The sequence below is a fragment of the Acanthochromis polyacanthus genome, chromosome 1, assembly GCF_021347895.1.
Source record: "Acanthochromis polyacanthus isolate Apoly-LR-REF ecotype Palm Island chromosome 1, KAUST_Apoly_ChrSc, whole genome shotgun sequence".
Taxonomy (NCBI): Eukaryota; Metazoa; Chordata; class Actinopteri; family Pomacentridae; genus Acanthochromis; species Acanthochromis polyacanthus.
In genome coordinates this window covers 16,528,118-16,544,582 of record NC_067113.1, presented here as the reverse complement: position 1 = coordinate 16,544,582, position 16,465 = coordinate 16,528,118, and the positions used below count along the sequence as shown (strand labels likewise).

Genomic DNA, 16,465 nt, shown 5'->3' with positions numbered 1-16,465 from the left:
AGGGATCATTATTGTGAAACAATGACACATAGCACCTAATTAGTTGCTCTAATAAAAAACGATTACTTATATTTGACACCTTTCAGATGCAAGAGCTTGCAGTGGGCGAGAGGTGGCGTGAACGCTTACAGAAACAGCCCCCTTATCGCCCTTCAGTCCTTCTCTTTCCATTGTGGCGTAGGAGTGATGTAATAATTTTGTGACAACTTCAATAGCAACGTCAATTACGAGCGTCCCAAAACAGCGGCAACAACGAAGGAGCTGAGATGGTTGCTATGCTGCTATTTGTTGAGTTGGCCCACGCCGTTGATGGCGATGTTTGAGAGGAGAAGACTGCTATTCAAAGAGGAGTTGTGAGGATAGGAATGGTGATAGCTGTTGTTTTCTAAAAGTTTAACCTTTACATGTCAAAACCTAAACAGCAGTTTATCAAGGGGGTTCGTAAACCACTGTTGGTCTCAAAAAATGGCACCGAAAAGGCTCCTACAGGGGCAGTTCCTGGCGTTTTTTTTTTTTTTTTTTTTTTTTTTTTTACAACTTAAGCATACTGTGCCTTCAAGACTTGTTATAAATTTGTTTACAAAATGAGAAACGGTTATGCATTAAAGTTTGTGAGTGGTGGGAATGGTGGTGTGTACCAACAAAATAAAAAAATCCTATGAAAGCAGTAAATGGTTGGCATTACAGATCCAGTTCTAAACTTTATGGTGAAACAGACAATAAATGCTCTACATTATATTTAATTAATGAGATTCAAAATGTGTGTTACATTATTTATTTAACTGTGTATAGTAATAAATTATCTCGTTTTCACCTCAAAAATAGATCCATAACTCCCTGACATGGAAAATAATGTGACCATCTAATAACTGTAGTAGAACACATATATTTCTTAAAGTCTATTAGACGTCATTTTCAGCATCTGCCCCCCCCCCCCCCTGCTGATAATGACTGATTGTGCCTGTGTGGCAGCGAAGTTTGTGTCCCTCCAAGTTTGTGCCTCACTTCGGAAATGTTTTAGTACCTTCAATTAAGGTCATTACCTCCCTGCAAAAATAAACTTCACAGCTGGTGGGAAAACAAGAAACAAAGTTTGTCTGCCACACAGAACAGGAAAATGTTTTGCCTTGGGAAATAAAACCTGCTTTAACTGGAAGGTTAGTAGTAGAATCAAAAGGATTTCCATAAGTCTTAGTTGTGGTGAATGGCAAATAAACAATATATGGTGTAGAAAGCTTGTGATTTATTTTCGGAAAAAAGAAAATGCATTGCATGCTTTGGTGTTACGTTTTGCTTTTGCAATCACTGCAAAGAGGGTCACCTGAAGTTTGCTGTGTGGTGACGTAACCTGGAGTTTTGCGCACAACTGCAGTTTATGTGTTGGAGAAAACAAGATTTCATAGAAAGTCAGAGAATCAATATTTCATGGCTTGTCCATGCTGAATTACTGTGCTTGTTTGTTGTGTAACCTTTAGACTTATTCTGCCACTTTATGATGCTAAGATGAGTAATATAGGAACGAACTGAAGGAAGCAAGAAAGGAAAAGTGACTGTAGAGTGAATGGGCCTAATCTGTTACTACATCTAAGAAGGGATTTTTTTTTCTTAAATAAAATGCAAGTGTTTTATTATATATTTTATAGAGGACACATATTTAAAACTGTGTACTATAATATTAATATTATTCAACATTATTACTGGACAAGTCGATCAAATAATCTCTTATTATAGGTGAAAAAAGTTGAAGATGTCTTAAAAAGTCATATATTTGAGCACATATTAAGAAGAAAATTATAATTTTAGTTAACTTTTCTGAACTATATGTAATTTTAATTCTAAAATCTGACATTTTTATTGCAGCTGAGTAAACATATTAAACTCATTTGACAAGTTTTGTAAAAAAAAAACATTTTTATCTGTGACAGTAAATACATTTTTGCTAAACTTGCAGAACAAACAATAAGAGAAAATCAATACACTGCCGGCTTTTAAAATTACAAAAATTGCACGTTATGGATTAAATATACATTGAAGCACTCTGAGCACATCTGGCTCAATGAGACCTTCTTCACAAAGGATGCGTTTAACTTCCATAGCATGCAAATTAAGGTAACAATAAAGTCTAACTAGCTGCAAAAAACAGCGCTTCGTTCGCGCTAAATTAAGGAAAATTAATTTACGCCTGCTTCTGTTCAGTTGTAATAACCTCAGTCTAGAGTCGGACAAACCGTGTTCAAACACTTTTCCTCTGGCCAAAGTGCGCCCGCCGAGTCCTGTGCAGGCAGAGAGCAAATCATGTGTGTCAGAAAGACACACTTTGAAATGTGCAAACTCTGCCGGTCCTTTAATTAGTAAAACAAATTGGCTCGACGCGGCTCCAAGTCAATCGGTCACCAGTTGCTGAGTCTTCTTTTTTTCCATCTTCCACTGCTCGCTCACGGTGTCCCTCGACGCTCTCATGTGCGCGCCTCTAAGTGCGACCGACAGCAGAGAGATAATCTAGCGGGGTCTGCAGGGCTACCACAATGGGAGGAGTATGAAAGTTATCCCGAGCCCTGCCCACCAACTGCAAAACATATAAGACGCTGTAGAGAAGCAAAAGGCAGGCACATAAGCCTTAAATCTTGATGAAGAGACTGACTGATGATTAAAAACAACTTTATTTGGTGTCATAATGACCTCACTGGCATTTGATTTGCATATTTAAATTATTTTATATTGATACATGAGATTGTTTTTTTTTTTACTCCAAAAATATTCAAACAGACTTCATTGAAAAGTTCGGGGTTTTTTTCTTTTCTGAGGAACAAGTGTGCAGTCAGCTCCTCATGATGGCTCTGGACACAGAGTTTGGTGTGCAGAGCAGCAGCATCATCAGGGAATGGAGTGGAGAGGTCCATCCCGCTCTGGTCGCCTCTTTTGTTTTCCTCTTCTGTCTGGAAGCCTGTCTGTGGGTCAGAAACCTCAGGCTCAAGAGGAGACTGCCGGGACCCTTCGCCTGGCCCGTGGTGGGCAACGCCATGCAGCTGGGCCAGATGCCTCACATCACCTTCGCCAAGCTCGCCAAAAAGTATGGGAACGTGTACCAGATACGACTGGGCTGCAGTGACATCGTGGTCCTGAATGGAGACAAGGCGATACGTCAGGCTCTGATACAGCGCAGCACAGAGTTTGCAGGCAGACCGAATTTTGTCTCGTTCCAGATGATTTCTGGAGGCAGGAGTATGACTTTTACTAATTACAGCAAACAGTGGAAAGCACACAGGAAAATTGCCCAGTCGAGCCTCAGAGCCTTCTCCTCTGCAAACAGTGAGACCAAAAAAGCCTTCGAGCAGCACGTCACGGCTGAGGCCATGGAGCTGGTGCAGGTATTTTTGCGCCAGAGCACTGACGGACGGTATTTTGACCCCGCTTATGAATTCACGGTAGCTGCTGCTAACATCATGTGTGCTCTCTGCTTTGGGAGGAGATACGGACATGATGACCTCGAGTTCAGGACATTGTTGAAAAGAGTGGAGAAGTTTGGAGAGACAGTTGGGGCAGGTAGCTTGGTAGATGTCATGCCCTGGCTCCAATCCTTCCCAAACCCAGTCCGCAGTGTCTACGAAGACTTCAAAAACCTCAATGAGGAGTTTTTTGCCTTTGTGAAAGACAAAGTGGTGCAGCACAGGGAGTCCTATAACCCTGAGGTGACCCGGGACATGAGTGACGCCATCATCAATGTGATTGAGCATGGAGAAGACAGCAGACTGACCAAAGAATTTGTTGAAGCAACTGTCACAGATCTGATCGGAGCGGGTCAAGACACAATGTCAACTGTGATGCAGTGGATTTTCCTGCTCTTGGTCAAATACCCAGACATGCAAGCCAAACTGCAGGAGCTCATAGACAAAGTAGTTGGCCAAGACAGACTGCCATCGATTGAGGACAGAAGCAGCTTGGCGTACCTGGACGCCTTCATCTACGAGACCATGCGCTTCACCAGCTTCGTCCCCGTCACCATCCCTCACTCCACCACCTCAGACGTTACCATCGAAGGTCTCCACATCCCCAAAGATACAGTGGTGTTCATCAATCAGTGGTCTGTCAACCACGATCCTCTGAAGTGGAAGGACCCCCATGTGTTTGACCCCACGCGCTTCCTCGATGAAAACGGGGCCCTCGATAAAGACAAAACCAACGGTGTGATGATTTTTTCAACAGGTAAAAGACGCTGCATCGGTGACCAGATCGCCAAAGTACAGGTGTTTTTATTTACAGCGGTCTTGTTGCACCAGTGCAGCTTTGAGAGCAACCCCTCTGTGCCCCTCACTCTGGACTGCTCATACGGGCTCACACTGAAGCCCCTCCAATTCAGTGTCAGCACCAAGCTCAGGGGAAAGCTGCTCGGCTTAGTTTCCCCGGCATGAACAGCATGTTCCAATACTGTGACTCCAGCAAACACTTTCCCACCAATGACATTTATCAGTGAGTATCAATATGCCTGCGCTAAACAATACTGTTGTAATATTATTTTTCATATTTAACAAGGATATTTAATTAATATCTAAACATGGTCTGTATTTTAATTGCTGTTGGTGCAGGGCTGAGAATATGATCTCAAAGATGTAAAATGCATGTGTGTGGACAGTCAGGATCAGTGGAAAGATATTATATTTCTGCTTCACTAAATACTCCATACTTGATCAGATTTTGTACATAATGCTGAGTTTTACATCCACTATTGAGTATGTAAATGTACGGTGTGTGTGTGCAGAAATTAGCTACATCCCTTAAAGGTCAATGTAAACTATTATAACTGTATATGAAATGTTTGTGAAAGTTATCAAGTCATTTGATGACTTATTGTTTGGATTTATAATATGTAAAAGTATATTTAACCTTTGCCACATAAAGCAGTTATGACATAGTGTTGTATTTTTTATAAAATTTTGTATTTCAGGTATGACAATAAATTTATTTAACTTTAACCTGTTTCACTATCTACTGTACTCAAAGCATATGAACACAATAAACAGAGCATGCTGATCAAAGGGAGACAGAAATGTGCATGTTTACAAAGCTGGGAAGCGAGAAAGAAGTCTTTCATCAAGGAGCATCCATCACTTTTCAAAGCATGAAGTGGAGATGTTACTGTGGACCATGAACACTTAAACTTTATGCATCCAGGGTTCAGTTTTACTGTACTTCCAGCACTGCAGCTTCCATGCCAAATACATGTCTCACCAGTACAACAAAACACATGTGCAGTAAATTTCTTTCACTCAAGAGGCATTCTCAAAAATATGTTTGTTTACAATAACTTTTTCAAAGCTACGTGGATGTCACTGAACACTCTTTAATTCTCTGAATTCAAAAATTGATGCTATAATGCCCAAGGGATGTGTTTTTCTGTCTGTGTCAGGGCAAAAAGTTTACCTCAGTACGCCTTGAATGCAAAAGCATTTGATCTGTGATGTTTTAACATTCAAGGCCTACTGGGACTTGCTATAATGAAGAAATAAGCTGTATCTGAAATGAATAAAGTGAATTGTCAATATACGATGTGTACAGTTTGATTGTCAATTTATTGTTAGAAATTGGGTTGAATTAAAATCTGAAAATGCCCCTTTAAACCTATAACTCTGGCCAGAATAATATGGTAATTTCTCAGTCTCAAAGCATTTCACCCAGTGTTAGTGCTGTCAGATATGTGCCAGCCCTGTGACATTAGGCACTGCTGTTGTTTAGATGTCTGTCATTGCTCATTGTTCCATAAATAGAAACCACTGGAATATTTGACTTGTGGCTGAATATCACTAAAACCCAAGCTGATGCTTTTTTAAGATCCTTTCATTGTTGCACAAACACCCACATATCAGATTTATAGCTGTTCTGAATTCTGTTTGAAACTGTTTTGATGCAGCCACAACAATAACAGCTACATTATCTCAGGGACCTTTGTTTAAAGGTCTATTATGCCAACAATATCCCTGGATATATATTTTATGGAGCATATAAATTATGCTGTTTGTATCTGTTTAGTGTTTGGATCTTGAAAGCCACAGCTTTCATGGTGATAGCCCAGAGCCCTTTTCCTGTATGGTTATAATTAACAGCTTGGTTGTAAATAACAAAAAAACAAATCCTATTTAAAATGGCCTTGTGCAAACAGCAAAGTCATCTATCCCTGAAGGAAAAAACAATCTACAGCTTACTGTTAATTACTTACCATATATGCTGCCACTTTAAAACTCCATCTTATTGCTGAGCAATATTCAAAAATAACAAATATTATATATTTTGGAACAAATATCTATTTGGCCACTCCTCATATGTTGAGCTGTTTGTCTTTTAAATATGTTGTTCTAATCTCTGTTACATTCTTTGGCAACAAAACTGTAAATCTGTAGTTTTTGGCAACATGTCCGATTAAGTAGCTGCTCTCCTTTTCCGTCATCATCCTTCAAGGGACGCTGCTGGAAGCAGGCCTGAGTGGGAATATGACTGAGGCCTGCAGGCTGTGGTCAAAATGGGAGGGGAGAGATAATAAAAAACCTGAGTTGCTGACCCCTCCCACCATAGAGATACATATAAGCGAAGTGTTAAGGCTTGAATCCGCATTCCTCTAAAGTGGTCATCTGAAGACGTGCTGCACCACCGCTAACCACTCAATCTGATCGAGCCCATCTCACCAGCTTCTGAGGAGGAAGCGTGAGACAGCACGTAAGCACTGCTTGGAGAGCTTTTTTGAGCTATTTAAATAATAATACAGGATTAGAGAGTATATTTTGTATTTTAATATTTTGAAGAAAAGAAGAACTGGTGAAATGATTTCCGATTTCATGGGAAAACTGCATTACGTACAGTGAATTTTAGAAAAACTAGAGGATAACACAATGGCTCAGATGGATGCAGAGCTTGGTGTGCAGAGTAGCAGCAGCAGCATCAGGGAATGGAGTGGACAGGTCCATCCCGCTCTGGTCGCCTCTTTTGTTTTCCTCGTCTGTCTGGAAGCCTGTCTGTGGGTCAGGAAGCTCAGGCTCAAGAGGAGACTGCCGGGACCCTTCGCCTGGCCCGTGGTGGGCAACGCCATGCAGCTGGGTCAGATGCCTCACATCACCTTCGCAAAGCTCGCCAAAAAATATGGCCACGTGTATCAGGTACGACTGGGCTGCAGTGACATCGTAGTTCTGAACGGAGACAAGGCGATACGTCAGGCTCTGATACAGCACAGCACAGAGTTTGCAGGCAGACCAAACTTTGTGTCTTTTCAGATTGTCTCAGGGGGGGAAAGCATGACTTTCACAAATTACAGCAAACAGTGGAAGATGCACAGGAAAATTGCTCAAACAACAATTAGAGCATTCTCATCTGCCAACAGCCAGACCAAAAAAGCTTTTGAGCAGCAAATTGTGGCTGAAGCCATGCAGCTTGTCGAGATTTTCCTTAAACTCAGTGCTCAGGGCCAGTATTTCAACCCTGCTCATGAGCTGACGGTTGCTGCTGCTAACGTGATTTGTGCGTTGTGCTTTGGAAAGCGTTACGGACACGATGACACTGAGTTCAGAGCCTTGTTACACAATGTGGATCAGTTTGGACAGACGGTAGGAGCTGGCAGCTTGGTGGACGTGATGCCATGGCTTCAGTCTTTCCCCAATCCGGTCCGTAGTGCCTTCAGGAATTTTAAACTCTTGAATCAAGAGTTCTTTCAGTTTGTCAAGAGCAAAGTGGACGAGCACCGAGAGACGTTTGATCCAGAGGTGACGAGGGACATGAGCGATGCTATTATTGGTGTCATTAACAATTCTGTCAGTGAACACCAGCTCACCGAAAGCTTCACAGAGGCGACAGTGTCAGATCTCATCGGTGCAGGTATGGATACTGTCTCCACTTGTCTTCACTGGATTGTCCTTTTGTTGGCCAAGCACCCCAAAATACAAACCAAACTCCATGAGGTCATTGACAAGGTGGTGGGAAGAAACAGGCTGCCATCTATTGAGGACAGAGTTCATATGGCATACCTGGATGCCTTCATCTATGAGGTCATGCGCTTCACCAGCTTTGTCCCTGTCACCATCCCTCACTCCACAACGTCGGACGTAACTGTCAGTGGTCTCCACATCCCCAAAGACACGGTGATCTTCATCAATCAGTGGTCCGTCAATCATGACCCCCTGTTGTGGAAGGACCCTCATATCTTTGACCCTTCACGCTTCATGGACGATAACGGCTTCCTAGACAAGGATCTCACCAACAATGTTATGATCTTCTCAGCAGGGAAGAGAAGATGTGTTGGGGACCAGATTGCCAAAGTGGAGATATTTTTGTTCTTTGCTGTTCTGCTTCATCAGTTTAGCTTTGAAAAATGCCCAAATGAGGACTTCTCTTTAAACTGTACTTATGGTTTAACACTGAAGCCTTTAGATTACAAGATCACAGCCAAACTCAGGGGAGAATTACTTAAAAGCCAGTAAAAGCTGTTACAGGAAAGCAATTTAAGGTATGTGTTCTGAAAAAAGTATTCATTCCTTGTGTCACAGATATGTTTTGTGTAAGTAGCTCTAAAGAACCAATAAGGCAAATAATTAACTTTGTCACTTTGGCTGAGATTGAAAAAAACACTCTGGAAATGGCATTAGACAACATAAAAGTTATAAGTGAACTCAAGTCTCAACTCTGAAAAGCTGTGACTTGGTATGAAAAGCCCAAATTTAGAAAAGGACGTGATGAAAACTTTGATGTGATTGCTCAAAAACCACAATTCATAATAAATCTTAAGTATGTATTGTTATTTATATGAGGGTATTTGGTGGGAGTCACGCTAAATTGCAATATAAACTGGCGGTGATGAATACATTTCTGTCAAAGTCTTTTTGCTTTTTTTCGCTGACAGGGAGGAATCATGGCCCAGCTGTGTGGTCTCAACTGAACAATTATTCAGCCAGACACTCATTTATCTTTGTATGTACTGAACGTTTTCATGTTGGAGCTTCAGTGTGCGAGCCACGTGCATCAGTGTACTCTCAAATCATGCATAACGCTGACGTATTCTGATAATAACCTAATGTAACATGTGTAAAAGCCACTAATTTAACTGTTGGTTATACTAACTTCTTCTTTTATTGCACATAATACATCACTGTACAACATGATTTAAGCATACCACTTTATACCACATTGTCTGAGTAATGAGCTGTAGCCTATACAGCACGTCTGATAAATGATGTTTTCATAATGAACATAATCCAACACGGTACAGTCTGCGCTCTACGGTGTGACTAAAGCTTTGAATGTATAATAAACATTTTCTACTGACTTGTATCAGATTCTGTGGGATGTATCAGCAGCGGTGAGAATCACAGGGGCCGGAGAGGTCAATGAGATAATAATAGATTCTGATGTCTGGTCTCTGTGTTGCTGTAAAAGATTAATATGGGTTACAGGCCCTGCATGCTCTTCTTTTATAAACCTGACATGCAGGCTGTGACTCAGTAAATCAGTACAGGCAACAGTGAGCAGTCACAAGCTGCCCTCGTCAATATTTAACATGGACCGCGCTGTACTTTTGACTGGCGTGTCACTTTTTCTAAACGAATGAAGTCAGACTGAAGTCAGTGTTGTTTCCCATTTTCCAGCACACTGAGATGTTTTTTTTAATCTCTTTAGATGACATCAGAGGTAAAACATTACTTTTTTTAGCTTTAGATAGCAGGTAACATCCCTTTTAAACTTCAGATAGTGTTTTATTGAATAAATTAAGGTTCAAAGAGGTTAAATAATCCATTATTTCATCAGAAAATGCAGAGAAATAACACAAATTTGTGCAGCAGAACTCATACACAACTCACAACACCTTTCATTTATTCTGTGCACTCTAGCTTGAGAAGCACTGGACCTACCAAACTGAACATGACAGCTAAAAACTTGAAACTGCAACAGTAAAATGTCGTATCATTGTCTAAAATCTATTAATGTCCTTCATAATCAGTCATTTTTCTGCAGAACATCTTGTCTTGCTGTTTGGTACATTCTGTACTTCAGTAACATTTAGAATGAAGGACTTTCACTTAACTTAGCATCTTTTATTAACATCAAGTGCTGCTTACTGGCCTTAAATCTGACATGACCCATCTGTATTTATATAATGTCTGACATTTAAATGTTCCATTATTTTCTCCTACGTCTGTTATTATGGGATTTAAAGTGACACTCATGAGATCTGTATCTATTCCACCAAACTCAGTCAACACCCGTCCTGAAATTCTTCCTCCTGAATGTCTTTCCTTATTTTGAAAAACCAGAACCACCCAATGCTCAACATTTATCTTTGCTGTAAGTATGATACATAAATATTAGTTTAAGTGTGGGCTAGCAGCTTGTAATTTTCATCCCTCTTCTTTTTATCTCCCCTTCCTTATCCGATGGGAGCGTCGCCTCATTGAGCGGTCTTGAGTCTACCTGCGTACTTGCGGGAGCAGCGCCGTGGCTAAACTTGTTTTCACTTGGGTTAATACAGAGCAGGCTGAAGACATTCTGTACTGCTACAGCCGCTCTTTCCCCTCAATCTCTCTCTTTGCTCTGACACCGCAAGGACCCCAGAGGAAGGAATGGGCCGCCTGACCTCCCCTGTTTCCATCACTGCTTCCCAAAACATCCACGAAATGCGTCCAGCTGAAAGACTCCCTTTCACCCCAAGTCACCCGCTCTTCGCCGTGCGTGCCCCCGCAGCCCTCGACCTGGCCAGTTTCACTACTTAAAGGAAAACAAAAAAGTGTACAGGCTGACAGTTTTTCAGCTCTGGGCTTATTCACTTTCTGCACGTACACAGAACCACAGAGTTACCTCCCACAAGGTTCCCTCTGCTACCACCAGATACAGCTCAGCACTCTTTCCAAACCCCCCCGCCCCTTCTTTGCTTGAGGTTTGACATGTAAATTACAGTCACTGTTTTGGTAGATGACACATAAGCGAGGTAGAATTACTTGGAAGCAGACAAATGCAGTTCCCCAGAAAATAAATCCACTCTCTTGACCTTTACCATCATCATGCTGAAACGCAGTGGAACACTGTCTGAGCATTGACTAGGAAAGTCCTTGTGTTCTTCCTCAGCCGGGCTTTCCTGTAGCGCCGCCTTCAGCACCAGCACTCTGACCACAGCTACACGCTCAGTCCAAAATGTTGCAGACAAATAATATGACTGCACTCTGCGTGCTAGTCAACTTGACCCAAAGCATCAAACATCACGGCAGATCATTAATCATAAAAATGGAAGTAAACATTTTTCTTTGAATAACAAGAACAAGAAGCTCATGTGAAGCAACTATGAAGCAACTTTTCCCTTTTTCCTCTGAACAAAAGTGACGTTTAAAACAAGTAAAATAAGCACGATTTCCGAAAGATCAACAAATACTCTGCTTCACCTCTCCCTATTTACAGTAGCATATTTAGACAACACTTTGATGAGAAAATGTGACCAGTCGGGTTTATAGGAGCACTCTGGCTGCCTGCCACTGGAATAATCCCGATCTCATTCTAAACTGATGCTCTGTGTTTTAAAAGGCTCTCATACTGAATTTATTTGTACAGAATTTAATTGTGCCTTAAATAATGGGAAAGAGGTATAATTAGCATTTTACCTCAGTGCAATATATTCCAGAGTTTTTGTTTGATGTTCACTTTGTTAGCTCAAAATCTGTTTCCATTCTTTTGAACCCCCCTATGGGATTATGTCATAGACATAAACACTGAGCAGGACATATAATTATGTTCCAGTTGACATTATAATCAAGTCATGTCACCTTAAAGTTCAGTGCCCTGCTGCAGACTCTGTATTTGAACACATTACTGACAGAATCAAACAGCAAGTGACCCTTTATTACGTTTTGGAATATAGTCTCACACAACCATCATAAAGACATGTGAATTGACCCTTTTCAATAAACACTTACCCAACTCATTATTATAGGGCGGGACAGCTAGTGCTTGTTGTTTCGTTCATGCTAGGATTATGCTTTGGAACTGTGGCAAGGAGGGGACCTTTGATATAAAATAACACAATGTGCAGCTACATTTGCCACATTTCTTTCCATTAAACAAACAATTATTTTCAGGACGAAGTGATCCGTGCTGGTCAGTATGAGAACATGGCTAGCATGTGGTTTGTGTTCATGTCACAGTCTGACACAGTCACTCATGTTGAAGTGGTCATTTTTGTTTAGTGTGGAAACTGAGCAACCCTGTCTCCAAAGATTCATGTTAAATGGCTGCACTGGCTGCTAATGAAAGGGGCACTGTAATGGGATACTCGCACACCCGAGTGAAATGAGAGGGTTAGGAGGAGAGTGTGGTGGCCAAGCTTGCACCTCTTCTCCTTGTAGTCTGAGACATGCTGATGTGGAAGCTGAGGTCAACATTTCCAGTTTTTCTTCGATGCACTGACTGCATTTTCACCATTTGTCTCTATCTAAACAGCTGTATTTCTTTACTTTCTATTACGGACAACAGGACTTGGCAAGATTTTACTCAAGCCAGCACAAAAACTCCCTAGAAACCTAGAAAGCAAATTAGATTACCGTAGCACGTCTCCTACAAATAGTTCATTATCTCATTTATCTCCTGATAAATCAGCTCTGGTGGACCTTCGGAGTAAGTATCTGGTACTTTCCTGTAGGTCCAGCACCTTCAAGAGCCCATCAATCTTGTGCAGTGTCAGAGATAGCGGTGTCTGCTCCGACGATAACAAACCACTGGCACCACCGTTGTGCAACCCAGACTGGAACCTCTTCAAGAGGCACATAGAAGTGTCTCTGAGAAGCAGACATATCTGATTTGTTTTAAAAAGGGAGGAAATAAATCAGATTATTGCTGTGTGTATTTTTTCAAGTAACACGAGAACTTTGGAAATGCTCGACAGAGTGATATCCCATGCATGAGCGGGAGACAGACTCGAGAATAAATGGAACATGTGCAGATAAGTGCTACTTGATCCTCGTTTACAAAGTAATGACTTTGATGAATTTAAGTTTTTGTACGGAACAAATGAGATTAGAAGGAAATAATGTTGGATTAAAGAACTAAAACTAAACACATTCTCCCTCCATAGTGTATTTACTCAATTTGTCACACCCAGGCAGGAAAAAGGGTGACCAAGAGATCAAAAAAAGGGTCGATAGCATACAAGTATGTTGGTTTCTACAGTGGTATTTTTTTGTATTTCACCAATAAATACCAGTTTCTAGTGTCATTGATACTAGTAAGCCAGTCTTGGTTAGTGATCCAACTGTAACATTGGTATGCTAACAGTGCTATTCATTTTAATTAGTCAGTAGTCATAACAAGTACCTGACTAAAGTTTAATATTTCGAAACAGAACATAAATACTTATACCTTGTGAATTTTCTCTGCAGAAAAAGAAAAAAAAGAGAAAGAAGCCATGGCACATGTCAGCCAAAGTTTAACCACGTCCTCTTGGCAAGCGGCTCTCTCTTTAACATGCATCACAGCTCATCATCAAATCAGACCAAGCAGACAAACTGACATATTACCAGACTGGTGAAACATAACAACAAAGTAAACACGAAGGAATCAGAGAGAACGCTTCAGCAGAATGAATTATAGTGTGTGCATTTCTTTAAAAAAAAAAAAAAAAAAACTACATTTCTGTACCAGAGCATTTAACATCCACTGCCTTCCAGACTGCATCTTGGCCAGCAACACTCTCCTGGTTGCTGGCAACTGCTCAGAGCCAAGAAATAGTTTTGCTCGTGTAAAATACTGTAAAACAGCAAGTTGTCTTTTTCTTCAAAAACAATTTGACAAATTAAATATATTGTAATAATTAGTGAGTGTAAAAAGTGCTGCAAGGCCGATCTTGTTACATTTGGAAGGATCCAGGCTCGCTGTTTCTCGGTCTTCAACGTGCATGCTCAGGAAAGCTAACCTCATCTAACTCTTCACCACAAAGTGAATAAGTGCAGTTCTCAAAATGTCAAGCTTTTTCTTTAACTGACTTTATTAAAATGAAAACTGTTCTTCAACTTTGCTCGAATCCAAAAAGACATCTTGATTGTGACAGCCAACCACAATTGCAATAACCATCTGTTACAGATTGAAAAGCAGAGTTTTGATGTGGACACCTACATATTACAGGAAGGTTTTCCACAAGATGTTGGAGCCTGGCAGCTGATATTGGGGAATGAGACATGGCTCACAGTTGTCAATTCACCCCAAAGTTTTTAGATGGAGTTGAGGTCAGGTCTCCTGTGCAGGCAAGTCAAGTCCTTCAGCATCAAACTCAGAAAATGACTTCTTTTTGGACTTTGCTTTTTACATTGTCATGTTGGAAAAAGGGAGTAGGAAAGAGCTTTCGCCAATCTGTTGCCACAAACTTGGAAGCATGTTTGTTTCAAATCATTGCATTCTGTACCATTAAGATTTCCATTAATTTAAACTTAGGAACCTTGCCCATAAACAGAAGTAAACAATAGTAATTGAAAAGTGTGCCAAAGTCTGAGTCTGTGGTCTGAAACAGTGGCCTTGGCACTGTGCAGCCCGAGTAATCATCTGAATCCACAATGAATATGTAATATCTTATAATCATTGGTAAAAATGAAAGAGCAGCGTATGCAGAGAAATAACAGAGTGAGGCAGAACTGTCTTCATGTAATTGCCATTTCTCATGGTGAACAATGGTGGATGAAGGAAGAGTAATGACTCTTAATCTGTCATTATCAAAACATTTTACGCTGTCTGCATTAGAAATTCTATCTATTGGACTGGGGTTTGAAATAGTATTCCAACTATCTCCATGTCACAAGCTTCCGTGTCAAACAGCTACCCACAATTCAGCTCTCAGTTGCAGAACCCCTCTGCTTCCATCCCTTGCTTTCACGCCATCCCACTTCAAGCCCTCTTCTTGGCAGTGCCTTACGCCAGACCAAAACAATTTAGCAATATGCTATTTTGCGCTCGTAGAGATTCATTTTCAGTTGTTTTTACATTCTCCTTTTGTAGTGGGCTCTGACTCCCTGTCAGAGTTTCCCCACTCAGAGAGAATAACGGTTTGCTGGAGCAGACCACTCAGCTGAAAATACGTTGCTCTAATAAGACTTGGAACCATTCACACTTGGAGCGTGCAGGCCTGTTGACAGTTTGAGATGTTATATTTCAGTTTCTGTTATCCTAAACGATAATTTTACACAGTCTAGGTGTTGTGCCAATTTTGAGGAGGGATTCACTTTGGATGAAAATCTGGGAAATGTGCATTACATAAAGAATTTATAGATACCACACTTGTGATTAAACAAAGTGTATTTTTTGACTCAGGACTCTTTTGTAAATACGTGACCCAAAAGTTCAACAATTGACAAATCCTTATGAGCCAGCATGGACATACACAGTGATATGCTCAGACATTGTGTTCCCTGTGCTTTATTTATCATTCATTATCTTCATGACAGCACACAGTGTACCGGCGGGACACAAATATTTCTTCCTGCAAAACACAGCTGAAACTGGAAATTAAGCATGACATTTTCATCAGGGGCAAACAGATTCCAATAATTTAATCGAGCGTCTACAGCCTATTTCTTCGGGACACACACAGGCGTCACTAATATTTAGTTAGACACGCATCCAACAATTCCTAGAAAACAGATGTGTGCAGGATGTCACACGTGTGGGCGTTGGTGCCTCCGACTGCGCGAGTTTGCATCACACTATGAGCTGGTTTGCAGGACGATGAATCCTGTGGACTTTGGTGTGCAGTAAACAGGCATCTGAGTGGATGCAAGGAGCCACTCCGGCGAGAGGTCCCGGAAGACGCCTTGAGCTGGAGTGGAGGTGCAGCTCATGAAGAATAACACAATGGGGATGAAGGGCGCTTATGGAAATGCTGGGGCTAACACAAGGTTCCGGAGACACCGTTTACACAGCCTGCCAGCATTAGAGGGCTTGGCAAGGAGTTCATCTCCTCCTCCAGCATGAGAAGCCAAGTTCAATCCCATAGAGGGAAGAACTGAGGACACAGAAGCCGATCGCGTTCACACTGTTTAAGCAGTGGCATCGTACAAACTCAGAGAGAAACTAATCTGAAAAGTCACAGCATGGCAATATATGAGAATTACTCTACATGCCACTAAAACAGCTGTAGATCACACTTGAATGGATATTTGGAGAAGGCTGTTAAGTTTACTAGGGTGTAAAGCCATGTAATGTGACTGATGACAACAAATACGTACTACAGCATTAAATCTGTGGTGGGTGATCTCATAGTATTATGTAAGACAGCGGTGCCCGTGCCAGACCTCGAGACAGAGTGCAGGGGAGACATTCAGGTGCATGCAGCTGAACACGCAGCTCCCTCCTTTGCCTGCCATACTTGGAAATAGTTTGGTGCGCTTGCTCAACTTGATTACTCCAATAACAACCCTAAGCCAACTCTTTCAAAGAGGTGGGGTAATAAAATGTTTTTTGTTAAAATAAT

At 41.2% G+C, this 16,465-nt stretch overlaps 2 protein-coding genes across 2 annotated transcripts; both read left to right on the top strand.

The window, feature by feature from the left end:
• The first annotated feature begins 2,618 nt into the window (after positions 1–2,618).
• Positions 2,619–5,541, top strand: LOC110952110 (cytochrome P450 1B1-like). The gene has a single exon (XM_022195489.2). It carries the CDS (start codon positions 2,829–2,831, stop codon positions 4,407–4,409), a length of 1,581 nt encoding a protein of 526 aa, XP_022051181.1. The 5' UTR covers positions 2,619–2,828; the 3' UTR covers positions 4,410–5,541.
• Positions 5,542–6,592: 1,051 nt separating this feature from the next.
• On the top strand, positions 6,593–9,297 carry LOC110952111 (cytochrome P450 1B1-like). Its single transcript, XM_051955925.1, has one exon. It carries the CDS (start codon positions 6,879–6,881, stop codon positions 8,454–8,456), a length of 1,578 nt encoding a protein of 525 aa, XP_051811885.1. The 5' UTR covers positions 6,593–6,878; the 3' UTR covers positions 8,457–9,297.
• The last annotated feature ends 7,168 nt before the right edge of the window (positions 9,298–16,465 follow it).

What these genes read in the sequence shown, in the direction of transcription:
- LOC110952110 (XM_022195489.2), top strand. Translation starts at nt 2,829, where the DNA reads ATGATGGCTCTGGACACAGAGTTTGGTGTGCAGAGCAGCAGCATCATC.
- LOC110952111 (XM_051955925.1), top strand. Translation starts at nt 6,879, where the DNA reads ATGGCTCAGATGGATGCAGAGCTTGGTGTGCAGAGTAGCAGCAGCAGC.